The 16,754-nt window shown below is 40.3% G+C and overlaps 3 protein-coding genes across 15 annotated transcripts in view; all 3 read left to right on the forward strand.

Moving 5' to 3' along the window:
* The first annotated feature begins 21 nt into the window (after window positions 1–21).
* LOC132260000 (G patch domain and ankyrin repeat-containing protein 1 homolog) lies at window positions 22–1,161 on the forward strand. The gene is made up of 2 exons (XM_059757880.1): window positions 22–104; window positions 163–1,161. The coding sequence occupies exon 2, from the start codon at window positions 165–167 to the stop codon at window positions 1,137–1,139; it is 975 nt and encodes a 324-aa protein (XP_059613863.1). The 5' UTR covers window positions 22–104; window positions 163–164; the 3' UTR covers window positions 1,140–1,161.
* Window positions 1,162–1,165: 4 nt separating this feature from the next.
* Window positions 1,166–1,647, forward strand: LOC132260001 (p53 and DNA damage-regulated protein 1). Its single transcript, XM_059757881.1, has 2 exons — window positions 1,166–1,394; window positions 1,457–1,647. The coding sequence occupies exons 1-2, from the start codon at window positions 1,166–1,168 to the stop codon at window positions 1,624–1,626; spliced, it is 399 nt and encodes a 132-aa protein (XP_059613864.1). The 3' UTR covers window positions 1,627–1,647.
* Window positions 1,648–1,675: 28 nt separating this feature from the next.
* The window catches only part of LOC132260003 (myocyte-specific enhancer factor 2), a 28,252-nt gene continuing 13,173 nt past the window's right edge, over window positions 1,676–16,754 (forward strand). For 10 of the 13 annotated variants that reach the window (XM_059757884.1, XM_059757893.1, XM_059757891.1 and 7 more), the window contains exons 1-2: window positions 8,362–8,941; window positions 11,407–11,441. The gene's annotated coding sequence lies outside the window, so the exon portion shown is untranslated. Of the gene's footprint in view, window positions 2,166–8,361; window positions 8,942–11,406; window positions 11,442–14,407; window positions 15,166–16,754 lie in introns of those variants that run through there. The other 3 variants (XM_059757885.1, XM_059757888.1, XM_059757886.1) reach the window with 3 other exon arrangements.

The following is a 16,754-nucleotide window of genomic DNA, read 5'->3' on the forward strand; positions in this document are numbered from 1 at the left end:
ATTTCTATGGCGACCACAGCGCTGACTGTGGCTGATATTGACAACAGTGTGACATCTGGAGAATGTAAACAAAACGTTTGTGAGAGTTTTCCACGATTTTCCAGGTAGAAAAGGTGTGTATTTTCACGGATTTTGATTGAAAGGTGTTTTTTAATCCTCGAGGAATGCACCCCAATTGGAAAGCATTGGCCACAGTGGATTTTAAGCGGAAAATCTTTGTGAGAGAAAGTGAACCTTCAACGTCAAAACATGAAGAGAAAACAGAGAAAACTCGGGAGATAAACTGCGAATACACAGGTTCAGAAGTGAAGGAGTTTTATGAGGCAGTCACACAGGAAGTAGAGAAGAAGGATAAGGAGATAGAGAAACTTCCTAAAAGGAAGAAAGTAAGGCAATTAGTGCAAAAGCCATTCAATAGAAATGTGTTCTTCAGGGCTGCTGTGAATAATGACACAAAAATCCTAAGGGAAATGGATTTCCATAAATATGTGGAGACTGTGGATGATTTCGGATGGACAGCACTTATGATGGCTGCTTGTGAAGGCGCTGAGGATAGTTTTGCTCTTCTGCTGGAGGCAGGAGCCTCTGTAAATGCTTGTGATGGTCACGGGAACTCTGTCGAGAGTCTGGCTAGAAAAAAAGGCCATAACAGCATTTTGCAAATAGTTCAGGAGATATCTAATCCTCAGGCAGTTCAAGAAGACACTGCATTGGAGATTTCTCCACATTTTTGTGAAATTTGCCGTCTGGAATTCAAGGAAACATCAAGAGAAGAGCACGAAACCTCAACTCTGCATCAATTCAACCGGAAGAGTTCGATTTCCTATCAGCAGCGCTTCCCTGTATCAGACTCTAATCGCGGATGCCGAATCATGCTGAAGCAGGGATGGAATAAGAAGGACGGACTGGGGCCAACGGGCAGTGGAAGACTGTTTCCAGTGAAGACTGTCCTCAGGAGAGGCAGAACTGGTTTTGGAATTGAACAGAGTCCGGCAAGAGTAACGCACTTTGGTGCTAGAGACCCGGATGCTGTGGCCAGGAGACACCGGCCAGTGCGTGAACGCAGCAGGAAGGATATCCAGAGGGAATTTACGAACGAAAAGGCGCGAGAGAGGCGGTTCCGTCAGCAGCTTTCATGATATCTCTATTGTTTCAGTCGCGTGAGATGAAATCAGACGCGGAAAAGACTATTGAGCTTCTCGAGGCGACTGAACGAGTGGCAGACAAGATACTGATGAACAAGCAGGAGATTGTTGAGTTGGACAAGAGACGTCAGGCGAACAGAGAGGCTCTGCGGGAAGTGAAGAAAAGCGATGAGGAAAAGCATTGGATCTCTGTGGGATGTTTACTGGTGCAGATGACCAGGGAAAAAGCAGCGGCGATGCTCGAGAAAGGTAGTTAAATCGCGGATTGGGCAAGGAGGAAATTTCTCTAAAATTATGGTGTTTCTCTGCAGATCAGCGGGTTATCGAAGATGATATCGAGCGGCTGAGGACAGAACAGAGGAATCTGGTCAATGAACTGCGCGACTTGGAGCATCTCTCGCCGGCCAAGGAGTTTGATATTAAGCCACTCGCCAGTCATGAATTATCTGCACTGCAGAACAATTTACTCAAATTTCGATAATAAAGCGAGGCAAATGCAAAATCTCATGTTTTTTTTAATGACTGGTGAATGTGATCAGCACTCAGATGGCGCGATGGTTGGCAGAGAGGAGAGCCCAATTGGAGTAATGAGTGAGAGCGGGATAGATAGCGGTGTGTGCGCGGAAGTGGCGACCGAAGAGTCCTCTGATGTGTGGAGTGACGACTATGGGATCCCCATTCTGAAAAGTGTCAGATTGATTTTTACGCGAGGCGATAAATTTCCACGAAAATCTGTGGAAAAACACCAATCAGTGCGTGAAGAGTGAGTTGCACGGTGTGAATAGTGACCCGGGGGTGTTACACGTGTGTGGGCGTATGTAGTAAAAGCTGCTCCGTGCCGAGACGTCACATCTACACAAAAATCAATTTGATAACATTGATTTTTGCAAGTGCTTTCGCACACACTTCTGGGGCGCGCACTTTTCCCCCCGTATCGTCCAACGCGCCGCGGGCAATTTCTGGGCAGTGGAGCGCCGGGATGATGTGACCTGGAGGACGGCGCTGATCGGATCGGCTGAGGTGAGTTCTGATATATCGATTAGGCGCTTTTGGGGGGAGATTCAGCATATGGAAAATTCATTGATTAGGCCCATAGAGAGCCCCTCGTACGCACACCGACGCAAGCAACACCAACACGGGCCCGCAGTGCGCACACTACACCAGAGTTCGCCCCATACGTATTTGCATACTTGTTGCTTTTGTATTTATTACATTGTGATATCAAGGTCGCGAAGTTGCTCCACGCCTGCGTCTGTATGGGGGGGAAAATTATTAATATGATGACGCGATTTGCCAACCACTTTTTCAATACACACAGGGGCCCCGCGGGGCGCCCCCAGCGAAGGGCGCCGCACGCAACCAGCCACACGCCGTCACGGCGTGACGTCATCATGGCCAATACATCAAACTATCGTGTGTGCGCGCCTGATAAAAGTTCGTGGCTTTCGAAGATGTTTTTCTCTTCCTCTCCGCGGCGTTTGTGTTTGTGTGCAATGGTAGACAATTTAATTTATTCATCTCATCGAAGTGTCGCATAAAAATTTATCGACATTTTTCTGCCACAGACGAGGCGCGACTGTTCTTTTTTTTCGTGGGGCTGGTGGAAAGCACGAGTTTTCGCCAGCATGGAACATGTTTGGCTTGTCTTTGATGCCTGATTGTTGCTTGCTCAGCTTCGTACTTACATTTTCACTGTTTTTCAGTTCTCTTTTGCCATTGTGGTTCGGCAAAAATGCTCTTTGAAGTCGCCATGTGGACAGTCAGAATGGATCATGAGAAAGACAGGAAGTGCAAATTGCATTTTTAGGAATTGCAAAACGACTTAGTAAAAAATGCGTGTCCTTGCGAATATACTTAGATCTAAATTTTTATCGATTCTAGACGCAAATGTCCAAACGTTCAAAAAGTTTATTATTCTTCTTCTCATTAATGTTCACTATCTCTGTGTTCTTGCCTCTCTGCATTTTATTTAAACCGACGTGTGCGCGACTATTAAGAAATGTATATTCGTTGCTTTAATTGGTGTATTAAGGCAAAATATTATACCTGATAAAGTGCCTAAAGTATGCAAGAAATTTCTGTATGTTTCACTTCCTCAATGTATCTTTTGTTAGACGCAAAGAATCTCTTCTATATTCGTTGTTTTCTATGCAAAATGATAAGGATTGTGTTAAGAGGAGTTGCGGAGGCGAAGAACACTCTCGTTTTGTGAGATATCTCACAAATTTGAATCACGGCACGTTGCAAGAAATTCGTTGTGAAAATCATACATATTTGAGGATATTTCTTTCCTCTGCGAAAGACAGAGAAAGCATGTTGATTGAGAAAATTTTCCTCTCCATCTCGCGTACTTTTGTGCGTGAAAATGACGCACAGAATTCTGATTGATTATTCTGCAACCGCCTTCCTCACACTTCTGCACACAATTCCTCCATCTCAGTCGTCCCAGCTTCACTCCTCCATCGAGTTTGGGAGTGGAAAATTGAATTCCGGAGGGGGTGGATTGATGCTGAATTAAGTGGATTCGGGACGCTTAATTGCTAAAAAATTATTGAGAGGCGCACAGACGGATTTGTTTGATATTATTATAAAAACGTCGAATTGGGGAAAATCAATTAAAAATATATTGAGTGTGGATTGCAAGTTTAGTGTGGAATGTATGCATTTGTGTGTGACGATTCTCACCTGAATGTGGGTGAAATCGAAGGGGGTTAAGGGTGGTTTTTGTGATTGAAATATTGGCGGACAGCTGATTGTGTGAATGCGTTCACTGATCAGATAAATTCTCATTCTATATGGTGTTCTTTTTTGCAAAAATATGCAATCGGAATCGCGGTGTTATTGCCTTTTCCACAGCAACGAGGGCATGTAAGTAGCTTTTAGTGAGGAATTGCGAAGCTTTGTTTATGAAAAGACTGTTATCACGATCAGCTGGGTTGTGTAAACACAAGATACACATCTAGATTACAGTATATCTGCTTCCGTGTGGGATTAAAGCCTCTTTCCTCTTAATTTTGTGTATGAAAGTATATATTAATTAATTTAACAGAGATTCATCATCTTTTTGGGAAAATCTATAAAATGAATATCCTTTAATCGATTTGTATTTACCGATCCGCCTACTCAAGTGCCCCGCCCATTCGTATTTTTTCATTTTGTTGTTGCTTTGAAACAACTGATATTCATCACTATAAATTTTTAAGGTTACAAGACAACTTCCGCACTGTTCGAATGACTTATTTGAAAGGGTGTTTGTCACCACATCACTTCTTATTACTGTAGTGGAAAACTTTAAAATTGCTCTGTTATTTCCGTTCATTAGATCTCATGATACATTTTATTTAAATTTGCCCCCATATATGGATGAATAACAAAATTGACGCCACATGATAATTCATCTGAGTTGTGATTTGTATGAAGCGCGAAATAATTGATATTGATTAGCACAATTATCACCAAGTTCACAAGAAGACGAGGAAGAAAGATTCGTAGACATTTTTTGTACATTATGTGTGTGAGTGTGGCTGTGTGTGATTTTGGACGGAATTTAATGTTTGGCAGACACAGTGTGGAAGCAGTTGCTGGCCTCTCTGGTTTTGTGGGGGTGGAAATGCTATCACGAGAGAGTCGTGAGCTTTTGCCTATCTCACCATCAATCCATTGCATTATTTTGTACGGATTCTCTTGCATTTCAATATAGAGTTGCTGGGCTGTGATCGATGTAACCATGTGACTCGCCGTCAATTCCTTGGGCAAAAGCTCAGTGAATATTGTCTTCGATTTCCGCTACTGGGCACAAAAGCTGAGGCATTTATATATATTTCTTATTTGAAGTATTTAGTTATTGACACAATTTATTACGATGGAGAATATATAACACATATATTGCCTAATTTGTCGTCGTTTTGGTTCATTTCCGGTTTCCACGCAACGGAACTTGTGGGATGAATGGGTGGCTTATGTAATACAGCGGTGGAAGAACAACTTTTCCTCCCTGTTTGGGTGGAAGTGTGATTGAGTGTGCGAGAGAGGGAAAGAGAGTGTAAAAGCTTCCCTCAAATGTGTGTGGGTTTGGAGGAAAAGTTGATATCAAAAACGCAGAATTGTACTCTTCATTTCCAAACATCACGAAAAGTTGACTCATATTGATTTTACGAGGGGGGAAAAGACACGATTTTTTGCTCTGTGAAAAACATTTTCCACGCTATGTCGCTGTTTTCCCACCCGCTCAATCCCCCCCCCCCCAATTCTCTTTGCCCGTCCGATGAAAATGATAAGGAGAAAAAAAGAGAGAAAATCTCTGCGATATTTATTTCAATGTAACAAGAAATTTTTTGACTTGGTGGAATGGCGCAAAGGGAAATTTTGCAGGTATGATTTTCCATCTGAAGAATACTCCCAATGAAAGACGAAACACTTTGTCAACTTTTATGTCCCATTCACATTTTTTTCCCTTCTTGTTCGGCCTCTTCAAATCTCGGCGAATTTTCAAGAGAACGCAGAGATTGAGGGAGAATTTTTGGTGTGTAGGTGTATCAAAGGAAAGTATCCTGGGTGAAAGAAATACATCTCTCTTCAACATTTTCATGTGATTTCCCCTCATCGTGTGCTTATCGATAAATGATTTTACGTCGATGACAAACTTTGTATAGCAAATTTCACATTTTATCTGTGAAATTTTGGGTAAAGAATTTTCTCTTGACGTGAATGAAAAATCAGTGAATTTTTCCATTTTCGTTGTGTAGTGGTAACAATTATGGTTGAATGAATATGAGAAGCTTCAAGCTGTGATTAAAATCATTCTCCTGAATCTTGCCGGAAATTTCTTGTAATGGATATTAAGAATTCATGAAAAAAACAGTCAAAATGTGAATTTGGATGATGAGAGCTAACATGGAAAGCTAATTTTGCTTTTATATTTATTAAATTGGTATTAAATTTGTCTCTCTATGTACTCTCATATTTACAGTGTCTTATGATATAGGATGAGTGGTGTGAGAGGACAACGAAGGAGAATTGTGATATTGAAGAAACGAAAATGTGTGTGACGTCGAAACGCGTTGCCCAGTTACAGTGTTTTCCTTTTTTTTTTCAAAAGAAAAAGCTCGAGAAAAAAGACTGCGCTGAAGCATTTAATTTCTCATTGTTTTTATTACACATAAACAAATAAATACAGGAGAGCTTTTCTCCTAACGTGGCCTACATTGAAAGCTCACGGGGGTTGGGAAGTGAATAGAAGAAGAAGAATTTGGTTTACATGAATAATTTATTAACATTGAAGGATTCACAAATGGAGCAATAATAATGATTTAATATGCATTTGAGAGAGTTTGAATTGTGAATTCTGTCGTCGGAAAGCTCACAGTGCAAGCTATAGAGTGTCTATTTTGAGCTTTTAGCAATCCATTTCTGTCTGCTGTTCTTCAAATGTCTAATTTAAAATATTGCTTGCATCAGGATTGACTTATTTTTGGCAGATAAAAAGTGTACATAGTTTGTGATTTATCCATTTGACTCATTTTGTCATTCTACCATTCAATCGATTCATTTCGCCTTGGACTCTATTTTGCTAACATTGTTTCGTCATGCGATTGCAATATTTGGTGGATGAAAATTGGGTTTTGATTTCTGTTGAGATTCGGGGTGTAAATTGAAGTCTGGGAAATTGGAATTGCGTTGCATTTTTCACATCACTTTATTTGCCATTTAATACTTTGCGCAGAAGTTCGTCACACGAATATTTTTCGACCCAAATGCATATTCAATGCAATTTGAAGAGAAATTGTTGGTATTATTGAATTAAAAATGCAGACAATTGCGATATTTTGAAGGACGAAAATCATTTTAATAAATTCAAAACTGAAAATGGTGACTTTCGTCACAATAATTTCATGATAAATTCTTAACTGAATTCAATTACAAAAATCATAGAACGATAGAAGCTTGATTAAAACGAAAGCTGGTCTCTTGGTTTCAGTTTCAACGTTCAAACTACACTGGGAAAAGTTCTTGTTTCACCAATTCCATGGCTTTAATTATGCGTTATGTGGAAATCTGTGGTGTGTTGAGTGAAGCTTTGATCACTGCATTATATTGGCTTTCGAGCTCAACTCAATTGAGGGTAGTTGTTGGCAATAAATCCACCTACGTAGCGCGCGAATTACATTACGTAGTGAGGTATATAGTGAAGGTTATGCTGTGTGTGGATTCCGAGGAATGAGCTTCTGGGGAGAAAAGATGGTGTATAAAATATGTATGGGAGAAACGTCACAGCCATACATGGGGAGAGCATTTCCACGAATTACACCCTGAATTGTGTGCGCGTGAGAGTTTTTGAGTGGGTTGCTGGAGAAATAAAGCAATTTGCTGGAGGTAAAAGGTGAAGCTTTTCTCGCGTGGCTGGACCACGGAAAATATATATCAAATATTACATACGTCGAAATGCTTGGGTGAGTTTTGGGGTGAAGAGGCGAAAAAGTATATGTATAATTTGTATTATTCATTGGTGCTGAAGCATTTATTGTCTTTTATACCCTAAAAATACCTGATATTCGAGAGGTGAGAAAAAATACTGCAGAAATAGTATGAATACCGGAAACTATGTTGTGCATAAAACCTTGAAATATTTCCACAATTTGAAGTGATGAACATTTTTTACGGGTTCGATGCACGAAGAGTCTCCTAACAGGTATTCCAACAATTTTCTGGCTAAATTCGCTGGTTGGTCTTCTTTGTTTCATGAAGACGGACTGCGATACAGTAAAACTGTGATATTTCTATTAATATTTTCTTTCAAATCTATGTTTATAGCTCTTGAGAATTTTCTCTTTAAATTATAGAACGTAGAATTCTTAAAATCAGCCCGAAAATTCTACGTTCTTCTAGTTAGATGATTCTGTCTTTGCGGATGGAATCGAACTGAGAGCGAGAACGAGATCTTCTGTTTATGATTGTTTGCAAAATGCGGCAAAAATAGGAAACATTCTGAGGATCAATATATAGAACAGAGCCAAATGTGAGCTGAGAAAATGATCATTTTAGAATATGATGTGCGTGTGTGTTGGTGTGCGCAAAGAGAAAGGAGGAAATTATTGGAAAACCACACGAGAGTCAATGATGATCATCTCTCTTGAGGTTTATTATAAGTGTAAAAGCTTCTTCATCTTCTTGTGCTCCTTCTTTTCAAAAGAAGTGATCACCGCATATGTGTAGTATGCATAAATAGTTGCTTTATTTATAAAATGTTTAATTTCTGTTATTTCTTAACATAGAATCACTGAAATAAAGTCTTATTTTGAGATCAAGCGGTACATCTTGTTGGGTCCCTACTGTTAATATAGGAGCCACACAGTCGAGTATGGGACTCAAGTCGGTTGAGAGACAAAATATCTTGTTCCGTTCAATGAAAAAAATTATTCATTTTCCTCGTTGATCTTCGACTGATTGAAAAGTGGTTAATTATTTGGTGCGCCGTGATTGATAAATTGTTCTACGCGGTGTTCGTCTTCATTCATGGCAGAATGTTGGTGTGGGGAAGAGTGATTGTGGTATTGTGTCATCTTCAAGGATGGAACTTTATGTGAAAATGTACATCTCAAATTGTACAAATAAGGAAAATATGGTGAAAAATTGTGTAGAAGTGCTTGTGAAGGAATTGTCCAAAAATAAATTGATTGAAATGTTATTGAAAATGTTCAAATTTAAACTTATTTCAAGTGATGCTCCGCACAGAGATTTCAGCGTGTATTTTTACAACAGTTCCTCAGCTTCTGTTTGAATAAGCAACGGATATTTTGGTACGTTCCCAAAATACTGAAAGCGCATTCATGATCTCGTGATGTTGTGTAGCTTAATTCTGCCACTGTCTGAAAGATGTCAGAGCACTTTCGTGTGTTTTTCCACTGCACAACAGGTATCACTACGCGTAATCCTAGCTGAAAGTGCGGTGATCCTCTCAGGAAATTCATGTGAAGATCACTGAAAGACGACTTTTCTGTGCTATCGAAGGTGATCTTGAGCGATGGCATAACAATGCGATCACCAGACAATGTAATCTCTGGGGGACAGAAAGGGTGATGTGGGTCAAGAAGGGTATATAGAATATTGTGATCACTTCCTACATTGTTTTCGGACACTTCTTTCAAATTTTTTTGTGCGTCATCGCGGAAGAATTGCGCGCGATCGACAGCCAAGGAGCTGCAAAGAGTGTTTTGTAGGGCAAGGGGAAAAGTGTCGTTTGCAGATGTTTTTTGTCACTTAATATCCCCCAATTCTCTTGCTCCTCACCGCCATTTGGGCGCGAGATGAGATCACATAGAGAGAGAAATGTGAATCACATAGGATGATTGCTGAAAATTCACGAAGTGAATCGATCGGAGTGGGTCTGCGTAAACTGCCAAGAATTTTCACAGCGGCAAGTGCTGGCAATGTGCCAAATGCGAGAGGGAAGGATTGCGATCTTCAGGAGACAGAGATGAATTCGGAAATTTTCTTTGTGGTCCTTCGAGGAAATATTGTGCAATCATTCACAGGCAAAAGGGTTTCGCCTTGACATTTTGAGGGGAGATTTTATACATAAATCGGCGCAGTTGTCATGAAAATTAATCATTCGGCATTTGTGAATCACTTTACAATTGCGTCAAGAATTTCCATTTTGTGAGTTTAGGCGGAGCGAAAGAGATCAGTAGACTAGATATTATATGCTAAGGTATGGGGTAGAGAGTAGGAGGCACATGGAAAAGCATGTGGTTCACTTATGTATACAATGTTGATGCTGGCTTTTTTCCTTCTCATGCTAATGCTTTTTGCTCTTGATGGAGTTTTTGACTGGAGGAAGAGATGAGAGGAGTATAGGAAAAATTGAAGGTGGCTAATTGGGATTCAGCATCCACTGGAACACAATTTTATGTCCCATATGTTTTCATCGTGCTCTCATATTTCAAGGGGTATTTCGGAGTAGAGACTTGATGACATTATGTTTTGAAATTGCAGTTCTGCAGCCTAATTTGTATAATAAATTGCCTCGGGGCTGTGAAAGATGTACAATCTCCTTTGAAATAAACAGCCTCTCAGCATTTCTACACTGATTTTTTCGGGATTCTTCAGCTAACGTTTCTTGTAGTGATCTTTGTTGGATTTTTTTCCTCGACTCTGGCTTGTGTGTCATCATGTGAGACAGAGATCATCCCATGGAGAGTTTCTTGAACCCAAAAAAGGAGAATGGTGTGCATGCAGAGCAGAGTAAATTGCATGAAGGTGGCACTAGTCACAATTCTATGATATTTGAGATGTGATCTGTGGCGATTTCAATTGCATGGATGGATTGTTGAAATCGATTAGTTGGGAAATGAGGTTCAATTCGCAAAATTTATTTTTCTTCTTCCTGCAACTGTGTAAGTGAAATTTAGTACTTTGACTCGAAAATGTTTCTTTGGACTGAAGAATTGGTGGTTTCACTTTGGATATTTGCCAAATGACGATGAGACTCATGTCTGTGGCGTGTGTGTGTGTTTTTTTTTCCTCTTCGTCAGGCATTTTCTCCTTGTTGAATTTGTAAAGGAAAAAGACACGACTCTGAGAGGCGTTGAGAAGTGAGGTTTTACATGAATATGCGCGAAAGAAAGAGAGAGTCTGAGTGGTGAAAAATGATCGGGAAAATGTGAGAAAATGTCAATGATTTTCTCTCACATCGCTTTGTCCTTCGATGGAGGTGATAGTTTTCACCCGGAATTCCACGAAAAAAAGGAACACACAGTAGAGAAGAGGGAGAGAGAGAGAGAAATGTCTCAAATGACAACAGTGTTTCCAGCTGTTTGTGGCTATAAAAGGAGTGCGCGCACAAACATCCCGACCACAAATTCCCTCCGTTGGTCAGAAGTTTTCCTATTGTGCAACAAATGGGAGACCGACTTTTTGATGGCACCCGGAGCTAATTTGACTATGTATGTGTGCCCTCAAAATTGGTGTGTTTACGCGCAAAAGGCAGAGAGTTTTCCTCCCAAAGTTGCTAAGAGGAAATTCACTCATGCATTTTCACATTTTTTCCCCATTCGCCGCACTCACAAATCTCTGGTGTGTTAAAATCAATTTTCTCCCCCAATTCACAATATTGTGTTTTCCACCCATATAGTTGGGTTAATAAAATTGCCTTTTCCTCTGCCGCCACGTTATATTTTCCTTCTTCAACTCCAATGCACATAGATGTTGCTGCCTATGTGTGTTGGTAAATAATTAATCAATCTTTTACATTTGTTTCTTACAGGTTTCTGGCTAGGAGCCAAGCTATCGTTGGAGACTGTAAGTTTTCTTCTTCTCTTGGCTCATTTAATGATTATTTCAACAGGCGAAAAAATGCCCCCATAGAGCACGACAAGCCCACGAGAGGATTTTTGTGAAAACATCTTTTATCGTTCTTTATGTCGCTCACACCGTGTTGAGTGTGCGTATTTGGGAATTTATTTATTCTCAATGCCCCGAATTTTTCACCAGTTGATGGCGTTTTCTTAATTTGAGTAATAGCAGTCTTTGCGCAGTGCTGCAAAAACATTACAATTCGCATTCGTATTAGTCTGAGGGATGTTATATGATTAGCTACGGATGTTTGTCACGGTGTGTTCGGTGGCTCTCAGCATCCACTCTATGCTTTTATAGTAGGAAAAATGGGCGATCTACGAGTTTCGAGAGTCACAGGCGTGAAGAGTGGAGGATTTGTCATTAGAAACGCACCTGACACAAATATGTCATTCAGTTTTTCTTCAGTGAAAATTCCTCTGCTATAGAGACATGGCATTACGATGTCTTTGGACCGCCACTTTATTGTTAATTTGCACATCCTCTCTGGGTTGTAAAATTGAAGTGAAAACGCGCCACATCTGTCCATCTCATTGACTCTAATGAGATGTTGTGATGTGGACTGGCAAAAGGTGCTGCAAGAACATATGTCAAGAAAAGGGATGCTGACTGTATGGTAAAGGTTTTTGCAATCACGTGCCAAATGCCAATTGATTTTGCCGCGATGATTTTAAACTCTGTGTATATTTTGTACGTTTAGAGAACATGAGCTGAGACACGTGCTTGACAAAGTAAGTGCCATATTTAGGAGAGATATATAGTTTTTCTGCTTTCTTGTCTGCATAGGATTTTGGATGGGAATGGCAAGTCGAATTGATGCATAAGGAATCTGCTTTTCCTCTTTCACGCCCGTTTCGTTGATGATTTTGTCATGACTCTCACCAAGTTGGTGATTAATGCATTTTTGAATAATGTGGAATAAGAGTGTACAAATGCCTCCTGGCCTCATCATCCTGGGTGAGTGTGTGTCTCAGAGGCATCTTGGGGAAGGCGAACAGCACGTGTTCTGTCTATTCTTAGAATATTTTCCTCACACACAAGGCGCGATTCAGCCGTCCCCATGTTCCTCTCGCGGCTCACACAAAAGTCTCTGCCATGCTAAGAGATTGAATTTGATCCCGGAGAGACTGCGTGAAATTAAACAACTGCGCTTCTCAGCCTATCCCTCGGCACATTCACATTTCCCCGGGAACACCATAGAAACATGGAGAAAATTGACTAATCTCCCCACAATGCTTCTGCGGAAAATTTCACTCATATGGCCGTGCCACATAGGAAAATCCCCTTCGTTTTCGGGGCGTCTTTCAGGGGCTTTTAAAAAAGACCCCAACACAATTTCGTGTTGAAAAGACGTGGGAGATGAAAATGAAGGTGTGGAATTGTGTAATTGTTGCGATACATATCAATGTATTAGGTGGATTTGGAGGAGGAAATATTGAGATTATGTTTATCTCACATATCCATTTCTCTGCAGAACAAATAATTGTTCTCAATTGAGGTAAGGTTCGCTTCAATTACACTAAAATATGCTGGGGAATTTGCAATTTCAACATCAAATTATTATTATCTATTGAATTGGGAATTGAAACAATTTTTGGCCCTACGGCAAAATTTGTTACGAAATATGTACTTAGTATCGAAATAGATTTTCAACGACAAATTCCAGTTCAACTGGGAGTAACTGAGAAATCTTAAGTTTTAAATTAATCATTTACATACAAAATTGAGGTGTTTCTATCCAAAACTGACTTTAGGCAAAACCTATTTTGAATTCACAATAATGCAGATTGTGAGACGATTTAGATAGAGTAAAAGTTGTTAGAATTTTCGTCTCCTGGCCTAATTTTTTTTTAAATTTATGCCAATATCATATCTTTTCTGCGTCTGGAATGGTTTGAAAATCACTCACCTGAAAGAAGGTGTTGTGTTTTCTGTTATGCCAAACAACTGTGTAAACGATGGAGAAAATCATCGTGATCATGATCGGTGGCGTCGTTTGAATCTCTATATCCATCATCTTTATACCACCGAATATGTGTTTGGCTGTTCATGTGGAAGAAAAGTGAAGCGTGCTAATGATCTTCAGTGCGTATGCTTCAGGAAAAATTCTAAATGCCGAGATTTTCTCTCCCTTTCGCGCATTTTCTCTATGTATATACAATTGAAGTTGGGATTGTGGGTTTGATTTTTTCGATTTGGTGTTTTGGTGGCTTTTCTGAAATATTGCGTAGAGTCTGGTGAGTGTTCTCGGATCTGATGTGCATATATTGAAAAAGTCGGGGATTTTGTAGCGCCGCTACGTGATGTTTGCGTGAAAATGGCGGAGGTTTTCTTGGCGCTGTGCCAGGAAAATTGAAGAAAAAGTTGTACATGTGTGTGTGGCGAGGGAAATTCAAAATGGCGGAAAGTGGCGATCGAGATTATGTTCATGGTTCTGTGAGCGAGAGAGGAATCAAGGTCGGTGATTGGGATGGTAGCGACTGCGGGGGTGGATGTCTTGATCGCTTTCGGCGGGAAGAGGCCGCTTTAGATGATATCCTGCGGAGGTGGGAATTTTCCGATGATGAGGCGGAAGGTGATATTGACGGGAGGGCGTTTTTGAGGTGGAAATCATTGGAGAGAAAGGAGAGGCAAAAAGAGACCCCACAATACACGGTCTGTACGCAAGAGAATCATTATTTACTGTGGGGATGAGTGATGTAAATAATGTAAGCGCAACTGTATATGTTCGGTATGGGTATATAATGTAAAGCATGAGAGACGGTAGTGCCCTGTTCTTAATTTAGCACAACTTGGTAAGGAGAAGTCAGTCTAACTGTGTCCTCTACGTGGTGTAGAGAAACAGAGCAAACGTATAGGTCTCATCTCCCGAAGTTCTTGCGTCTTTTCACGTCGCCCATAAGTGTTGGATGTACAGAGTTTTTCACAGAGTGCTGAAGGGGGGTGCATTTAGTGCAGAAGATATACAAATTGCACTTCCTGGCTGGAATGTAAAAGTGCAAGGGGATCTGTAAGATACAATTTTACGATCCGATGTCTATTGGGAAGCAGAATTTTCTCCAAGCTCTCAGTATATGCGTGTGTGTTTGTGAAACTGTCTTCAGCTATATGCAATTGTGAACGTGTGTGTGGACGGTGGAAAAATGAGGAAAGGAGGAGTGAGTTCTCCCTTCTTTTTCGAATTTTAAACAGTACATCGCGAGCTTTGCAGTTTGTTGTATATCGCGCCGTGGCGGCATCGTTTTCCTCTCTTTTGCGCCGAGACAAAGCGGAAGGAACGAAGAAATTTTCACAAATTGTGTATATATATCTCGTATTTATAAAATCGAAAATTATTTTTGGTCCTAATGCTTTTAAAACGGTGGGGGATAATTATAAAGTCGTTGTGAGTACTCGTGGGTATTTTTACATTGTTTTGGTTATATTTTTGGGTTCATAAGCGTGGTGGTTTTTTTGACTTTTCCTACAAACCACACGAATAGATGATTGGCAGGAAATGCACCTGCATTCCACACCTTGAGACAATGGAGTGACTGTTTTTTTCGCATAAGTGAATTATTCGGATAAGTGAATTTTAGCATAGTTACGGTAAAAAGTCAAGACTGTAAATGCTCCAAGACTCTTTTAAAATGACTGTGAATCTTACAGAAGGCGGACAGTAAAGTCTAAGGTATGTCGTTGTTGCATGTTTCGTCTGAAATTTTCCATTTGAATATCCGTCAATGAGACGGAATGTATTTAGTTTAAATGGCTAGGGTGGAAATATGAAAGTCAATCTTCACCTCGTTGGATCGAATTTCATAGACAAAGAAACGTTAATAATAAGACTTTGACAGAGGGCAGAATGATGATGCAAGGGCATCTTCGTGAAATCTTCACCCTCGTCCAGATGGAAAAATGTCAATGAGTCTTTCAGTAGGGTTGCGTCGGAGTATTTCCTCGAGGGGCCTCTGGAGTGTGCCAATGATGAGACAAGATGAAAAATATTTATCTACACTCAAAACGGCAGATTGATTTGTGTAAACATTTTTTTTTCGCTGTCTTGTCTCGAATATTTTGATTAGAGGAGAAATTTATATGTTGGCAGAATAGAGAATACTAATTAAAATTCAATGGTCATTTTTTCATGAGACGTCATGGGATGAAAATCTCTTGAATGGCGCACACACGAAGTGGGTGGAAATGGCTTGAAGGACTCTCTTTCTCTCTCTCTACACATTCAAAAATAATAATGCCAAGAGTTTCTACGTGAAGAATTTTCGACAAGAGAGTGAGAGAGAGTGGTAAGAATTGTGAATTTATGGTATGTGTCTTGCCAGAATTGTGTTTTTCACTCGCTTCTTCGTCATTTAAATTTTAGAGGGAGTATATGTACCTTTTCACTCCCGTCTCAGAATGAATTAAATATTTTCCACACAAGACTGTACACTTCTCAGAGTGTCATTCGCTGTGATCTCTTGCTTACCGAGAGGGTGTCTGGAGTGCAGCATCCAGCGCCATATGAAGGGACATTGACGTCGAAACGTGTGTCACTGTGTGAACATCTGTGTCAGGATGCTTTTTGTCTGCCCTCCCTGGAACAATTTAACTCTCCATTGAGGGCAGGAGGGATTGCAGTCGACAAGAAATTGATGCAGGGGACAATTTCTTGGAGGAGATCTTTTTCCATGGTGACCTGGAGGTAAAAATCTGTGCAGAACACCCACAAGAGAACCCTTTAGATAATACATATTCATACATATAATACTTTATGGTAAATTAATTATCCCATGTCGAGAAAGAAGGGAAGCAGAAGCTAAGAAGTCGTATTTGCAGTGTTTTCTTTCCTCTTCAATTAAAATCCATGAAAGGCGAGCGCATCCAGGAGGAATATTACCGAGAGAGTTTCTGAGGAATGGGAGGAGAGAGGGGAGAAAGAAGTCAAGAAGATGAGTTTCCGGTGTCTGTTTTTATTAGATGGGTATTTTACGCGGTGCTATTTGACAGATAAACTCCCCCTCCAATGCCTCAACAAATGTACTTTCATACAGCATTGCATCGGGGTGGTGGAAGTGAAGGAAGAAAAAGAGTGTATATGCCACTAAAATGCCTAAGAGCATCCCATAAGCTGAGCCAATGTAAAATTCTCTCCAACTCAGGAGTGTGTGCTCACTCAATAATCCCTCCATTCAGGGCATCGAGAAGTCTCTTAACTCAATATGAGATTGCTTCACATGTGCCGGTGGTATTGCATCAATTACAAGAGGAAATCCAATAGAG

This window comes from Phlebotomus argentipes, unplaced genomic scaffold (genome assembly GCF_947086385.1).
Source record: "Phlebotomus argentipes unplaced genomic scaffold, Phlebotomus argentipes genome assembly scaffold_18, whole genome shotgun sequence".
NCBI lineage: Eukaryota > Metazoa > Arthropoda > Insecta > Diptera > Psychodidae > Phlebotomus > Phlebotomus argentipes.

Coding starts and splice junctions, on each gene's coding strand:
- LOC132260000 (XM_059757880.1), top strand. CDS start 165: ATGCACCCCAATTGGAAAGCATTGGCCACAGTGGATTTTAAGCGGAAA.
- LOC132260001 (XM_059757881.1), top strand. CDS start 1,166: ATGAAATCAGACGCGGAAAAGACTATTGAGCTTCTCGAGGCGACTGAA. Junction 1,395..1,456: donor AGCGGCGATGCTCGAGAAAG/GTAGTTAAATCG, acceptor GTTTCTCTGCAG/ATCAGCGGGTTATCGAAGAT.